We start from the raw sequence: 17,438 nt of genomic DNA on the forward strand, positions 1-17,438 counted from the left end.
TTTTAGATTCCTGCCCGCATACGCGGCTGACGCGCGACCAAAAGTGAGGGTTCGCAGTTGACCCCCTTTTTCATATACACAGTTTTAAAGAGTATAAAAAGTTATGAAAAAAACTCTGGCTCGTAAGCCAGGTTAACCAGGAGGTTATCAACTGTTCTCTGTATCTGAGGAGACACCTTTGAAGGCACTGTACATGCTTCACAAGTTGAGTAAAGTGCATTATTTGATAAGTTAAGGAATAAGTTTCATCCTTTACATGAAAGATATTGATCACTTAAATATGTGGCAGGAGGTTTCCCATTATTTTGGTAATTAAACGCAACTCTCCCAAAATTACCAAAAAATTATTAAACCTTGTTTGTAACAGATGTAAAATTAATTTTTAGCCATTTTGTGTATGCTTGAGAACATCTAAAGCTCTTAAAATTTGATTTTTCTTAGAAAAATCTCTCGGAAAACGACTTATTTCCCGATATTAAAAAAAATACTAGCTTTACTGCCTTGGCGATATTTTTAGTAGAAAGGGGATGAAAAAATACATAAAAATGACCTATCGCGTGCTCCTCTTTCTCTTTGATAACAAGTTAAAAAATTGAAATATGATTAATAAATACCAGATTTTGAAATGGCCTAGCACCTTTAATTTTGAAGATATCGAATTGCGGTTTCCAGTTTCTTTAATAACTTTTTATACTCTTTAAAACTGTGTATATGAAAAAGGGGGTCAACAGCGAACCCTCACTTTTGGTCGCGCGTCAGCCGCGTATGCGGGCAGGAATCTAAAATCAAGTCACATATTCTGAAACTAACAAATTTTTCCTCTACCATTTTGTTGCTCAGATCAACCGTTTAAGCATGAAATTCCTTTAAGCCGTCTTAAAATGAACACCATGTATAATTTCAATCATATTCTTGTTTTAATCGACGCTTGATTCGTCCAGCGCGGAAAGTTATAGTAAAATTAAAGGAAAAAATACAATATAGTTTCAAATTAATCACGAAATTATCAATTGATTTAATCAACAAAATTATATTAATAAATGTGGAATATTTTAATAAGGGATCCACAACTCTAGGTAAATTAATTGTGTAGGGTTTTCATTTCAAAACATTAATTGTACACGATTAAGCACTTCTTGTAATATCTCTACGAAAAATCGGAATTTATGAGTTAGGATATTTTAATGTAAAAACTGCTGTTATCTTTTCATTTAATTCCACAATCATGAAATGATTTGTACTGTAAAGGAAACCTCTTTTTATTCCAGGTACAAAGCTTATAAAGAAAGAATGCAAAGGATGTATGTTATGCCAAGATATGATCCAGTATTTGTAGAACCAAATCTCAAAGAATATGAAACTCAGGTAAGTTACTTTATAAATTAGTGAACATATCGATATAGTTTTTTCTTGAAATTTGAATTAAAAGAAAAAGAATGCAATGTTTTCAACGTCATGTAAATTAATGTAATTTTAATATATGTATAAATAATCTTTACAATAATTAATATTACATTAATATTGAAAAACAATATTACAAGTATATTATTGGGTGTTTATGTAACTGTTATTAGGTATCTTACATTTTTATGTCCCTCACTTCTAATTAAATAATTTAAAACTAATGCAGTTCAATAACTAACCCATGCATTATTCAGGTTCTACAGATGAGTGTACCCATGGATGATAGTGACAGCTATCACGACTTACAACTAGATTTTAGTAGGAAAAATCACGCTTTTTCCCTAGATAATGTTAGTTACATCACGAAGGATCACGGAGAAGGTAATTTTTGGGTAAAAATTTTGCACCAATGAAAATAATTTTGCTGTAATGTTTTAAGTGTAAAACACTTCATGTTTCTCCATTTTAGGACAGCAAAGTCCTGTAAGTTCAGAAGCGGCGACTACTGCTAGAGCGTCTAGTATAGGAAGACATAATAATATAAATAACAATAATTTACACGAACCAACTGGAACTGTTAATCCAGTTTACGACAGGTAAAGATTTTATTATTCGAATTTATTGATTAATGGCTGGCATTCTTTTTTATTTTTTCTTAAATAGATTTTACATTGGCGGAGTATGATGCATTTTGGAATATCCTTTAGACCAGTGGTTCCCAAAGTGGTCCCTACGGTCCCCCAGGGGTCCCCGGTATCATTCAGGGGGTCCGTGGAAAATCAAAATTGATTTAGGGGTCCCTGAACAACGTCAGGGGGTCCGTGCAAGGTTCAATATAAATTAATAAAACTGTGATTCATTTTTATTATTATGGAAATTAGAAACTAACAAGGTGACCAATTAAATTTAATCAAAACAATTTAGGGTAATATCTGTGTTTGTTGAAACATTTTCTGTAAAAACCAAACTTGGGAAGAGGAGAACGTTCTCAGTTTCCAAATCTTTCGAAATTGCAAAATAGAGATGAAGATTTGCTTGCTCACTGTCAACACTTAACGGCTCCTTCATGCAGACCTGAACCAAAGATTACTCGTGGGGATTTGCGTTAGCTACTCACAAACATTGAGCCGGATATAAATACACTCTCATAACATCTCATCACGTTCATCCAAATTATTAATTTTTTTAAATTTTATTTTAAACAAAAGTTATAATTTCAATAAATACTTCTTCAACAAAATGTTTTTTTAAATTTGTAATTTTTATACTATGCATTTATGTAGCTTTTTCACTTGGGGGTCCATGGGCAAGTTTTGACTATAAAAAGGGGTCCATGAGTCAAAAAGGGAACCACTGCTTTAGATCTATCCACTGTACATTCTATGGGAGAGGGTAAGGCCCCTTCTAAAACTGTTAATACTAATAACTCTGTAAATCATAGCCAAATTATTTAATGAGGTTTTTATAAACCAGCTTTTTTACGATTTTAATAGTAAATTTTTTGTTAATATTTCAGATCTGACGATGAAACCGGCCAGAATGCTAGTCCAACAAACGAAAATGTGACATTCCGAGAGAAAAAAGATTATTCTCATCTTGGTTTCAATTATCTATTGGACAGGTCTCCAATTGAAACCACAACTGAACTGTAGAAGAGGTTTTTATTTTAAAAACAAAAACAAAATAATAATAATTAAAAAAAACATCAAGTTTTTACATTTTACAACGAATTATGGGAATTATTACAAATCAAACATTTGGAAATTACAATTTTCCAAGTATTATTATTATTATTATTAAAATCGTGTTTAAGAAAACTTAAGTTTTTTTTTTTTTAATCGAAAACTTATTTATGTGCCACCGAATAACTGAACTTAAAAGAAAATAAATAAAGAATTGTGGGTGTAAAATAATAACTGAAAAGAAACTTTTATTAGAAGTTCGAACAGTAGTGTGAAATATTTTGTGCAGTGCCTCGAATACATAAGATCAATGTAAATAGTTATATGTTCGATTTTTTTTTTAGCTATAATGTATATTTTACTAGTTTTTAAACAAAATAAGTATACAAAAACTTATAAATATTGTATAAAAGTAATCGTTTAATAGTCAGAAAAAAGAAAGAAATATTTTTGTAAATTAAGAGAGAGACTTTATTTTATAGAATTTAAGACTAAACGACTGTTTCCGTCCATTTGCCACACATCTCATCCCGGGCATTTCTGGTATTCATGTGTTCAAATAATAATACATTAATTGTTCTTCTTTGAAGAGAAGAAACAAAACATAAACAATGAACATAACGTTTAGACGATACGTCGTCTTTCTATTTATATAATGTATACAGTATCTTTATTATAGCAACGATTGTATATGTGTACTAATGATATACGTTGTAACGTATAATGTGTTCTTATTAAAGTACTTAAAATGTTTTATGTGAATAGCGTGTATACTTAAAAAAATAAAAGATTTATGTGTGCAATTTTTTTGTGAATATAATAATTAAAAAATTGTAAATTCTTATTTTATGTAAGGAAAATTTTTAAAAAAAAAAAAAATCCTTGCGTTAAAAAGATGCTCAAAATACTCAATAATTTGTTTTCTTTTTTTTTAAATAAAGATATTCTACTGTATGTATGTTACTGTGTAAAATATGTTTGTCTGAATAAAAAGAAAAAGTATGGTTAGTTTAATGTCTTGTTTTTTGGAAGCCTAACATATTAGCTTTAGATTTAGGAGGAGATGACTAATATATTAAAATTAATCTATTTAACCAATAAGTAAAAACCAAGACCTAGATCCAAGAATCTATTAAAATCACAATGCAGCTTTGCAGCCTCCTCGTCTCAAACCGCTCAGCTATATCTATTTATTTTATTTTATTTTTTTTAAAAGTAAATAATTTGTTTTCTCGGTTACTGATAACTAGAATACCACGCAAAATCCTCCCTACGTTTCCACTGCTTTGCCATTAATCAAAACTAAAAGTAAATCTCGTAAAACTCATCGCGAAAAACCGATACATAGTGTGAAAGCTCAACCCAAGTAAGTAATACTACAAAGTAGACGTTGTCTTTAAAGAAAATCATCTTTGGTCCACGCAAGGAAAAAACTAAATGCTGCATGGCCGCTGCATAAATTAAGGATTTTTTCTGTTCATTTTAGTAATTCAAAGACTAAAAAGTTCCAAGAAATCAGGCCCTATGCTATCTAGCTGCAGCTACTCGAACTAAGATAATTCTAAACTTTAAAAGCTTGTCACATGTCTTTCATATACTCGCTAAAAATAAACTTATTTAGAATGGTATCATTAATTCACGAACTACAGCATTCAAAAGCTATCACGATTTCAAGCAATTTATTATTAATTATTTACTATTCTTTAAAATAAGTCATAAATAGATGTGCTTGCCTATCCTATCTAGCGGAGGTTTGTAGAAGCTAACGCCTAAAGTTGATGTTATTCATTCTAACAAACGCCGCTACATAGCGTGAGAATGAATACCATTTGCACTAAACGTTATTTAGTAGTTCTGTTTTATTTTAATTGAATTTTATTTTCTCTTATTTGGCAACTCATTCCTATTTCTAGTCCTTCCAGCGACTGTGTTCTTAGATCTCGTGATAATTGATACTTACGTTAGGTGAGTGGGTTATCAGCCCACAGTTACCAAGTCCAGTAAAAGAGCAGCCTCCTTAGAGTTTCTAGACAAACTCCCCTTTCGGGAACTAGGGACGATAGCCCTAGAGTGTGTAATATATTTGACCTTATCTGTAGCGTAGGTTGTGCGTGCTTGAACTGTTCTGGTGAATGTGCATGATGTACTGAGCACAAGGATGCTATGAGGACGCTACTCCCCAAGTAACTGCATACAACAGTTACCCCTTGCGGGGATTTAAAAAAAATAATATATATTTACAAATTTGTTGAGGAATCTTCCGTTGAAGAAATAGATGAGTGTACAGTGAATGGGGTGTAGAAATCCTAACCATGTCACTAGGCTCCAAGTTAGACAGATCTTAAGTAAAATTTAATGACGGTTAAAGCTACATCAGTGAATTTGTGGTTACTAAAGAATGGATTATCCTAGAAAACACCAAAAAACTGAATCTAAATTTACGGTATTTTGATAAACTGTAATAAAATTGTCCTGAATTCATGCTCAAATAAAACAATCTTTAGACGACCTAAAAAGAAATCTCGTTTCTTTAATTTTTAACAAACGACAGTTTGTTTGAAAATTAATTAATAATAAAAAGTATTTTTTTTAAATTTCGGCTGCCGAGATTTTGAATGATTCCTACGATTTAAATAAAAATGAACACATTTATAGCTATGTTAACATATTGAATAAATTGAATAAATACTCATATTCATAGGAATGTCTTTTAAATAATTGCAACAAAGTATCTTAAACAGATTTAAAACATCAAAACAATAGTATAATTTCCAAAATAATTAAGCGCTATATCATCTTCTTAAGTATGACGTCGAACTTCTATTCACTTAGGGTTACATTCATAGTTTGAGTAATCGTTTCTCTCAGATTACATTTTAGGTAGATAAAACTGTGGTGAGAAATTGTACCCATTAATAACTCCAGGGATGATGTATTGCTTACACTTAAAAGTAGTTAATCTGATGATGTGATTTCAGATACTAAAAGCCTTTAAAAGAAAGGGTTATGTCTGATATGAAATTGTATTATATTTTAGTGACAGTAAAATATTTATATTACAGATTCAAATAGCGAGGAATTGGTCCAGAACAAAATCCAACCAACCCGTATAGCCACGCCCTAAAGAATGCAATAAATTTGTCGAAACGTTGGCAAAAAGACGGAGTTGTTGTTTTTTGTACTGGACCGATTTCTCGCTAAATTGAATCCTTAATATGCTGATTTCTTGGTTTTTCATCTTCAGACATTCGCTGAAACAGAAATAATGAACAAAACAAATCAACATCCCTAAAGCACTTAACTTAGTAAATAAATAATCTACAGAACAAGTATTGTTCTGACAACTTGAATTATTATTATATTATAGTAAAAGAGGAATTTGCAGCAAGCTATCACCAAATTAACTGACCTAACTTTGTTTTAATTAAATTTAACTGACTAAAATTAGTTTTATGGCAGTTTTTGAGGGTTCAGTGAATAGAAAGGCATTTCTCTAAAGTGTCTTTTCAGTATGATGTATAGTTTAAAATCCGCATAATGTTAGGAAGAATTTAATTTGTATCCAAAATTTGTGGTTTGGATTTTGTAACTTTGTGTAAAAATAAAATTATGTGGGTTTCCAAACACCTTTTTTTTAATTTGTTAAAGAAGTCATTGTTTGTCAGTATTTACTGCACTTAGCGCGTTTCCAAGTGATTTGTTGCCCGGAAAATAATGCAGGATTTTAAGTTTTCTTTAAAATACCCCTCCAAATAGTAAACTGTTTATGTTTGTTGGACTTTTGACTTTTATAAATGTAAACACTTATTAATCTTCTTTCATGCAAAAATGTTTGTCTACCTCTGTAACATTTTGCTACTTGGAAATAATTCAGTCTTTACTAAGATGTCAAAGCGTGATTTTCGCATAATTTTGTTTTACGAGTTCAAACTCGGCCGGAACGGGGCCGAAACGTCCAGAAATATCAACGATGTCTGGGGCGAAGGCAGTGTAAGTGAGTGCACTGTTCAACGGGGGTTCCAGACATTTCGAGAGGGAGACTTGAGCCTTGAAGACAAAGAAGGCTGTGGAAGAAGTTTTGCCCTTGAGGACTATGTTCTCCGAGCTTTAGTGGAAGAAAATCCCAGAACAACTGTTCGAGAACTGGCAGGGAAACTCGAAGTCAGCAAATCAACCGTCGATGACCATCTCAAGGCGATTTGGAAGGTGAAAAAGCTTGAAAGTTGGGTTCGTCACACATTTTAACGACTGCCAAAAAGATCAGTGGTGTGAAATTTGTGCTGCACTTCTTTGCCGAAACAACAGCGATCCTTTTCTGTCCAGAATTGTGACTTGCGATGAAAAGTGGATGCCCCACGACAACAGCAGACGCTCTGGACAGTGGCTTGACAAAGGAGAAGCAGTACGACATTTTCCAAAGCCCCCAAATCATCAAAAAAAAAAGGTGATGGTTACAGTTTGGTGGGCTTCATTTGGTCTGGATTCATTACAGCTTCTTGAATCCTGGCGAAACCATCAATGCCGAATCGTATTGCAACCAAATTGACGTAATGCACCAGAAACTGGCAATAATGAAGCCATCTTTAGTCAATAGAAAGGGGCCCATTCTGTTGCATGACAACGCTCGACCACATATCTCACGTTTGACTTCCCGAAAATTGTTGGACCTTGGCTATGAGACTCTGACACACCCGCTCTACTCACCGGACCTCTCGCCTACTCATTACCATATTTTTTAGACACCTGGACCTCTATTTACAAAATAAAAAATTTATTGACCAAAGAACATTAGAAAATGTGTTTTCTGAATTTATAAATTCTAAGGATTCCAAATTCTATTACAGTGGGTATGGGAAAAGTTACCCACACGTTGGCAGAAATGTATAGAAAGTAATGGAGACTATTTTGATTAATAAAAACAGTTATAAATCATTAATTTTTATTTTTTTTCTTTTACAACCATAATCCTGCATTATTTTTCGGACAACCCAATATTAGATGAGACAAAAAAGAAAAATTAAACCATTTTTTCAAGCAGCTCGTAAAAGGGAAAATTGTTTAAATATAATTTCTAAAAAACATTGCCTTAATAAGAAGAATTAATTTTTTTTCTGCGTGAATGCCACTTAATTTCTGTTTCTGATTCAAGAAAATATCTCTCTGGTTTTGACTCATTTATATTTGAAAAGTTCATTGGATGAATTCTATTATGGGAATGTCTACAGCTGAAGTTGCTTTCCTTTTTTAGTATTAAAGCTTATTTACACTCCACTGGCCGGCCAGTCATTTCCTCAAAGTTAAACTTTAAAATCATATACGAAGAGATAATTAGGTATTCCTTTGTGAAGTATAAGTTAAATTTTCCGCAGCATTGAAGCGTAATTATTGTAAAAAGAAGGTATTCCAACTGATCTCCATGTTGGATGAAAAAAAAGAAGTAAAAACGAGTGAATGAAGTTGAGAAATCCGAAGGGTACCCAGTTGTTTGAGTAGAGAGTTTAAGTCCTTTGTACAGTTGGGCGTGAAGGGTAATTAAGAACTTAATCTCTTTAATGTTTCCCTTTTACTGTTTAATTATTAAATTAAAATAATTTGAAGACAGTAAATTGACTTTGTAATTCATTACTAAATCTATCTCGAATTAACTTATCGAATTATCTTGCATCAGCGATTACTCCTTTAATTTACAATAAACAGTTTTATGCTCTTATTTTAAAAATATCTTTTAAGCAATTTACAAGTACCAAATTTTTTTTATTAGTTAAGCAAGAGAAAGGTATTACAATCGAGTAGACTTTCGATCTTGAATTCTGAAAGCAACTGCAAGTTTTTGCGGTCACTTGAGCAGAAAAAGTGATATGTGTGGGCAGGATAGTTATAAAAAAATAAAAAGAAGTTCAAATATGACATTTCGAATCGTTGTCACAATGGGGAAGCTGTAATAAACGTTTTAAGCAAAACCAGATAATCCGTGTCACTTAATTGAATCCATTTTTCAATTTTTTGCTTCCAATTTTATCAAAAATGGTTCTTAACGATTTCCCTTGAAATTCGTACACTCATTGCGCAAAATATAGGTCTAAAAACCTTTTATTTGAAACATTGTAGCAAGAAAATGCTTTTTAAAACCGTTTTGGGGGTTAAGGGGGGGTTGTTGAGCTTCTCTCTGAAGAACCAATAAAATATAACGAGCAGCCTCAGTATCTACGTGAAATTAATATAAGAATTAAGTGTACAATTCCAAAATAGAAGTAAATTTGATAGCCCAAAAATTAAAGTAACCTCTTTACGGAATAGATATTATGGTTTAAGAGTTCCTCCCCATCCCCTAAGTAAGAGAATGTCAAGTGAATGTTTTGCACCATTTTCTCTAATTTTTCTGGAATCAACCGTTTTGCTGGAAAGCAGAATGTTTTGGTTCCTTTAAGAACATCAAAACCAAAATTTTGTTATTGGTATTTACAAATTAAATATGGGCCAGCCTACTAAGAGCTTTACACATAGTGATACATATTCCAAATGGAGTTCAGTTCTTCAATGATCATGATACAGTCTTGGTTTCAGTCTTCTTGTGGCTGTAGGCTAGCCAAGGTTGGTAATGGGCGATGTGGATGGTAGTGTGTAGAGGTTGAGGTAGAAATTGTCTGTTAGTTTTGGTCATGTGAGTATGAATGGCTCGAATGTCCGAGTTCTCTGAGTATTTATGTGTTCCTAGTAAACTATAAAAAGTCTGTAGTCTTTTCTTCATGGTTTTGCTAGCTGTAATCCAGAATAGGCAGGGCTACGTTAAAAATATCAAGTCCAAAACCAAAATAAATATACTTTAATTTAGTTACATACGAGGGTCGTTTGAAAAGTCCGTGCAAAGTCAGAGAGATAGCACCACTGGCGCGTATCGAGGTTATGTTTAGTTAGTAGCATCTCTTGGAAGAACACATACCAAGTTTCAGCCAGATCGGTCTATTTCTTTGTGTTTGGCATTCGTTTGAATCGAGGAAGTCGAGTGATTTTCAAAAAATGGACGAAAAAGAATTTCGTGTGTTGATTAAACACTACTTTATGAAAGGCAAAACGCCTCAGGAGACTAAAGAGAAGCTTGATAAACATTATGGTGACTCTGCACCTTCGATTAGAACAGTTTATAAGTGGTTTCAAAATTTTCGGAGTGGCCATATGGGCACAAGTGACGCTGAACGTTCTGGACGCCCCGTTGAGGTTACTACTCCAGAAATCATTGATAAATCCATGATATGATGATGGCTGACAGAAGAGTGAAGGTGCGTGAGATTGCTAGTGCTGTGGGCATCTCGAATGAACGGGTACATAATATTTTGCATCAACATTTGGACATGACAAAGCTATCCGCAAGATGGGTGCCGCGATTGCTCACGCTTGACCAAAAACGAAATCGAAGTGAAGTGTTGCAAGGACGGTTTGCAGCTGTTCAAGAAGAATCCGCAGGACTTTAAGCGTCGTTTCGTCACTGTGGATGAAACATGGATACATCACTACACTCCTGAGACCAAAGAACAATCTAAACAATGGGTTACCAAGGGGGAATCTGCGCCAAAAAAGGCGAAGACCGTTCCTTAGGCCGGAAAGTTTATGGCGACTGTCTTTTGGGATTCGCAAGGAATAATCCTCATCGACTATCTGGAAAAGGGTAAAACTATTATAGGTGCATATTATTCATCGTTATTGGACCGTTTGAAAACCGAGCTGCAAGAAAAACGCCCACGATTAGCCCACAAAAAAGTCCTTTTCCATCACGACAACGCACCAGCTCACACCTCAGCAGTTGTGGTCGCAAAATTAATGGAAATAGAGTTCCAACTCGTTTCACATCCCCCCTATTCTCCAGACTTGGCTCCCTCGGACTACTATTTGTTCCCCAATATGAAGAAATGGCTGGCGGGAAAAAGATTTCATTCAAACGAGGAGGTGATTGCAGAAACGAATGGCTATTTTTCAGACTTGGACAAATCCTATTATTCGGAAGGGATCAATAAACTAGAGCAGTGTTGGACGAAGTGTATAAGCCTAAAAGGAGACTATGTTGAAAAATAATAAAGGTTTACCCCAACAAATTGTGTGATTTGTGGCTGAATTTGGCTCATGCTTTCATTTCATTAAATAGACCCACAGAGAAAGTTTATTGTAATTTGTTAAATTATGTACATATGTACTATCTAAACATTGAACAATTGTGCTCCAAAAATCAGTCCTTTTCAATAACATTATGTTCCATTAATCAGTCCTAATCTTTAGAATCGCAATTTATTTCAATAAAATCAATTTAAAACACTTAATCTGATACTAAGTATTTTTAGATAAATTTTCAAGTCTCGCTTATACGTACATTCTACATGAAATAAATAAACATCAATAAAAACTCTTTCTGTAAATATTTTTTCGTATTCATTTATTTAAAAGAATATTATAAAATTAATTTACGAATATCTCATTTATCAAAGTTTTGTTTCAAATAAATGTATATTAAAAATACATATCAGATTTCAAACAATAAATCTTGATTTATTAAAAACGTGTTCACTTAGTGAACAACACTAGGATTTATTGTTACAACAACAACCAGCAAATGTGTTGTTGGTATGAGGAGCAAACAAGGCAAAACAATTTCAGCCTATTTCAACGTCGCTTTACATGGAACGTCGCAACCACTGTGTTGTTTTTTTATTTCGTCCCTCAGTGGGCAAAAAAAAAAGCAAAGAAAATAAAACACCGAAAGCAATAACGTTTGAAATATAACCCGTGTTATCAGTTGCAAAAAAGGTAATTGAATAATGGTGGCTTGGAGAGGCTAGTGAGAGTTACACCCCATATATATTGGCTAAAGTGGTTAATAATTCTACATTTACTGCATAGAAGTATTTCTTTATAGCTGTAAAACAATTTATCTGCACATATCTGATAATTTTTATTTTTAATTGCCAAGAAGAAGAATTAAATAGGAGATTAACAATGTAATCACAACATTAATTTGAAATAAAAATAATCTGTATAACAAAGTGACGTTTACAGGCCCAACAGTTTGTTAAATAAGAAGCCAAATAATGCTAATTTTAATTTAAGCTAATAAAAAAAAAAGCCCACGGGGATCCACTTTGCTATATTTATATTGCTTAATGAACAATATGTAATTAAAATTTAGATTTTTTCTGGAAGTTAATAATAAATAATAATAATATTATTATAGCAAGATTGGCTCCTCCAATCAAAACCAAATAAAATCCGTTTTTGAGTTCACGCAGTTCAAAATGGCTATCTGCAACTTTTCACACTGGCGCTTGAATATCAAGAGATCTACAATCATTCGATTAGCCACCTTTGGTCTTGTTGGAGTAAAGCCGTAGTGAGCCATCTATGTTAGAGTGGCTAATAATGAAGCTATTCCATCCGTTGCTGGCCTGAGGTTTTGTTGCATCCACCATTTCCTATTTGTGAGTCTCCACCTTAGGTTGACAATTTTGCTCCTTTGATCATTTGAGGCTACTGTGGGGAAAACACTATTTGGGCAAAGTTTGCACAGAAATCCAGACAATATGTACCAAGATTCTGCAGTGTGTCCATCAAAGCAATCTTACACTGCCTTGAATTAACTTCATAGGATTTGATAATCTTGTGGATCTAAGACAATTACTTCTTTGGAATTTACCAGATCCTTCTTTTATCTTTGTAGCATAAATTGATTACATCTTATTACATTATTATAGACTTACCGAAATAACATAACTTGGATTAGCGGCCGACCTCAAGGCCTCAATGCAATAACTACTTACAATGCAATAACTACTTACAATGAAATAACTACTTACAATGCAATAACTACTTACAATGCAATAACTACTCACAATGCAATAACTACTTACAATGAAATTACTTACAATGCAATAACTACTTACAATGCATTAACTATTTACAAGCAATAACTTCTTACATCAAACCTCTTCCCCCCCAAAAAAAGTCTGGGCGTGCCTCTGGTTGTACCTACTTCCTTCCATTGAGCCACTTCTCTTTAGTTTACAAGTTTAACAAATAATAAACTTTGTATGTTAATATCGCACATGATGATGCATAATCTTTGATTTTATCGATCGCAGCATGTTTATTGTAACCTTGGCTGGTTTCGAACTTCTGTCCATCGTCAGTTGCACAGTCACTTAGTTACCGTCTCGCACAACACTTGTCAACTGCAAGTGTAACTGATCAAGGAGAGGCATACCACAATATATTCATGGTAATCTCCCTGTATTGTATCGACGTTGCAGAACAGAGGTGAAGCAGTGGATTTTGAAGGAACACCAGAAAAGGATGGAGATCCCGAGCTGATGATTGCCGTCAGGCTAAGCATATTCTTGGCCTGCCTAAAACGGCTGTTGTTTGGCTTCAGCAGGTCCCGGATCTGCCAGTTTGTGCAAGTGTTGAGTGGACAGGCGAATTTAGCGTACCATCTTTTTAAATGTGGTCTTACCCAGTCGTCAATCTGCGCTGGCTGCGATGAATCCATTGAGACTGTGCGGCACTTTGTAGAGGAGTGTCCCGTTTACTCTAAAACTAGATTCCTCGTCTTCGGGAGGTTAAATGTTTTCCTACCGGAGATTGTGGCATCTAGGTTTATTCAGTGCACTGGGCGTTTGAGTCGCCATGCTCCCTAGTGTCCTGTTGCTACTTTATTAGTTTACTGTACTGCTATCCGGAAACTCTTAGACGGATTTCTTGGTATTGAAGCCCCGTGTCTCTTATGAGGTGGGCGGGGAACAATGGGCATTTTGGATTACCTGCGTTCCTTCCCCTTTTTGGTGGAACCGCCCTTTAATACAATCTACAATGATAATCCAGTATTCTTCAAATTAAAGAAGACAAATCGCAAATCGAATTTCTGCAAGAAAATTTTTCAAATCCATAAATAAAGATTATTTCTTTATATAGTTTTTTTTATATATATATATATCGTACATGTTTGTCACAATGTTTGTGTGTGTTACAAAATGAAAAATCATCCATATAGGGTTCACCCTTCTTATCCAGTTAAGTGACATGTAAGAAGAGATGCGGAGGGTTGGATGATGGATGCTGTCAACTTCTCACTTTACTATATCATTTATCATAATATTTTGAAGTGTTGGTCCCCCTACTGTATCTTCATCAACATCATCATTTGACCCGGGCCCACCGCCAAACCCTACCCAGTGATCGTCCTCAGTCATTAGTGGAACAGAGATAGATAGAGAGTGGAGTGAGAATGAGAGCAAGGCCTTATACAGCCCAAGGACTTTCCCCCACCATATCATGATGGTAGGGGTATACTATTGGTAGTGGTGGGGAGAGGAAATGGCCTGGTGACAGTGGTGGGGGGATTCAGAGCACACCGGGGTCTGTGTACACACAGCAGGGCTGGAAGTGAACGTGCGGCCTTCATTTGTCATTGTCAACCTGCTACCCTACTCACTATCGCCTCCCCTACATACAACTGTTCACAATCCCTGTTTGATAATTAGACAGCTTTCATACTACTTGCAAACATTTAATATATCTCACCAGATACATGCGCACACAAATTATCTACGTCATCAAGTAAAATTAACAAGCTATTAGGTAAATCCCGCTACATGAAATGTCATGAAATTATAATTTACATGTAGAAGTGTTAACATTTATATTGTGTCATTTAGTTTATTATGTACAACTATGAGAGTGTGTGTCAGTCTATCGTTAAAGAGCTTACGCATAAAACCAGCTTATCAATTTGGTTTTGATCTAATTTCCATATAATAGAATTATACTTGCTGCACACAGTGTAAAGTGGCCACATTTAAACATGGCCGACACAAATAAAACAAAATTGCATGTATATTCTCGTATATGTTTATGTAAAAATAGTTTTTAAGTGCAGTGTTTTTCAATTGGTGAACTGGTCCACAAATGTGTTCTGCAGGTCCGCGAGAAATTAAGCAAACTATAAATTAGCAGTGGCTATATTCAATGTCGGCATTTAAAAAAAAAATAAAAACACTGTTCAATTTGCAAAGCAAGAAGCAGCAGCAAATGGGACAATAACTGTTATATTTTTTTAAAAAATTTATTTGTTAAATTACAGCAGCGCTAGCTACACTATTAGCAACAGTGACAATAACTGACACCACTACAAACTCACTAATTGAGGGGAGAAGTTACGCAGTGATAACACTCTCTAAGTAACGTCTAGGATTGGCTACTCTTTTCAGAAGAGAGAACATTGCGTGGCCGCTGGCGTTTTAATCGTCTAGGAGGGTGATCTGGAAGGTGATGAGATGATAAATGGTGGACAAGAGGATTGGATTGAAAGTGGAATTTATGATGAAAACTTTTATAGCGAGTTCGAGCAAGCTGGACCTACAAATGGAATTTCCGTGTAGATAGTTAAATTTGAAACGTAAAATGGAGCATTAACGATGGTGCGGAGAATTTTAGACTGAATTAGTTGTAGAATGGAGCGAAAAAATGTCATAGAAATGTGTATTTCTATTCTGGAAATCTATATAAATAAATATATTATTACAATTAAAGTTTTAAAGTCAATCTTGATAGTTCGGTGGTCTATAATAGTGTGACTTAGTTTCCATTCAGATATTGGTGGAATTTTTTCACTCAAAATTAAAACTGTCCGGTAGGACAGTTGTATAAGGGTTGATCGTCAAAAACTGCACGAAAAAGCGTAACGTTGAAAAACACCCAACTTTGACAATTTTTTTCTCTTTTTCTATAAAAGATAAAATTCCCAAATTTTCTTTAAAATATAGGGCAAACCCTCCTTTATAACTGTAATTTTTTTGCGACCCCCCAGACCTAATAGATTTTGAGAAAAAAGTTGCCGAAAATGAGCAAAAACGGCATTTTCAGAAATTGTTGTTGTTGTTCTTCTTCTTCTTCTTGTTGTTGTTGTTGTTGTTGTTACCTTTTTTGTAAACTACGTAGCGCCTAAACGCGAGAACCGATTTTCATGAATGAGGTGACATTCGATTCGGAATTTTATGTAGATGTGCCTTTTGGGGGTCTCGACGCTGTACACCGAATGGGAGAGGAGTTAGCCCCCTTTATGTAAGGCCCCCTTCAAAATTATTATTACTAATTACTCTGTAAATCTTAGCCCGATTTTGATAAAATTTGGTAGGATGATAGAGTTAGGGCTCCCATACGTAACATTAAAGCGGCGATCTGCTCTTACACTAGTTAAGGGGAAGTATAGCAATCGTTTCAAATTATCGACAAGTGAACTGATTTTCATGAATGAAGTGTCATTCGAATCGAAATTTTGTATAGATTTGCACTTTAAAAGTCTCGTCGCTATGCCTCATATGGAGGGGAGTTTGCCCCACCCAAGTAAGGCCGTTTCTAAAACTATTATTACCAATATTTCTATAACGCTTTGTCCGATTTTGATAAAATTTAGCACGAAGAAGTGATTAAAGCTCCTCTATATGGCTGTGAAGTGCCATCATGCTCTTACACCTACTAAGAGGAAGTACTGCAATCGTTAAAATTATCAATGAGTGAACCTATTTACATTAATGAATTGTCGTTCGATTCAAAATCTTTGCCTCTTTGCCTTTTAGGGAGAAGTACTGTAATCGCCCGTTTATTTTTCTTACTTCTCTTAAAAGGAAGGTCTGAAATCGCAGTTTAAATTTGCTTTTTACGTACAAATACCTTCCTATTTTATATAAAAAGGCTTTCTCAAAAAAATTGTTATTGAGGATGGTTTGGGGACCGCAACTATAATCATTCTTTAAAAAGATCTCTCCAGTGGTAGTTACGGTTCCTACTTAACACCTTATCAGGTTATAATGATAGAATTGCTTATTCCAAATTTAAAAAAAACAGTAAAGCAGATATGTAACTTAGCAAAATAGACAAAAATGAAAATCTATCCAAAAGGTACAAAAATCTCCTTAACAAAAACTTACAGTTTAAAAAGTTAAGTATAAGGGTTGATTAAACGCCAAAAGGTACACAAATCAGCAAGTACCCAACATTTCATTCAAGCTTAGTTGATATAATTTAAGTAATTTTGCTGCATTAACTTTTCCTTCACATTTTTTAGAATTTATTAGATGTCACAGACCCTTATGCTGGCCATTTTCATCTACAAAATATTTGTTCAAGTAGCACTGTAGATTGACTTTAATATCTATTAATCTATAATAATCAAACTATTAATTACAGGTTAAAAAGAAAACGTTATAAAAAATAAAAAAAATTACGAGGCTACAAAATTTAAAAAATTTTTTAAAAAAATGCTTACACCAACATACATCAATGATTTCGATTATTTTATTTTTAATAAAAATCGTC

At 33.9% G+C, this 17,438-nt stretch overlaps 1 protein-coding gene across 4 annotated transcripts in view; it reads left to right on the top strand.

Moving 5' to 3' along the window:
• The window catches only part of Cad99C (cadherin 99C), a 474,090-nt gene extending 470,384 nt beyond the window's left edge, over positions 1-3,706 (top strand). For all 4 annotated transcript variants that reach the window (XM_074137327.1, XM_074137329.1, XM_074137328.1 and 1 more), the window contains 4 exons: positions 1,269-1,365; positions 1,659-1,785; positions 1,874-2,000; positions 2,921-3,706. In XM_074137327.1, coding sequence (XP_073993428.1) covers positions 1,269-1,365; positions 1,659-1,785; positions 1,874-2,000; positions 2,921-3,056 — 487 coding nt within the window. In that variant the 3' untranslated portion in view covers positions 3,057-3,706. The remainder of the gene's footprint in view (positions 1-1,268; positions 1,366-1,658; positions 1,786-1,873; positions 2,001-2,920) is intronic.
• Positions 3,707-17,438: the final 13,732 nt, after the last annotated feature.

Source organism: Rhodnius prolixus, unplaced genomic scaffold (assembly GCF_049639745.1).
Source record: "Rhodnius prolixus isolate KJV_2025 unplaced genomic scaffold, Rpr scaffold_5, whole genome shotgun sequence".
Classification (NCBI taxonomy): Eukaryota; Metazoa; Arthropoda; class Insecta; order Hemiptera; family Reduviidae; genus Rhodnius; species Rhodnius prolixus.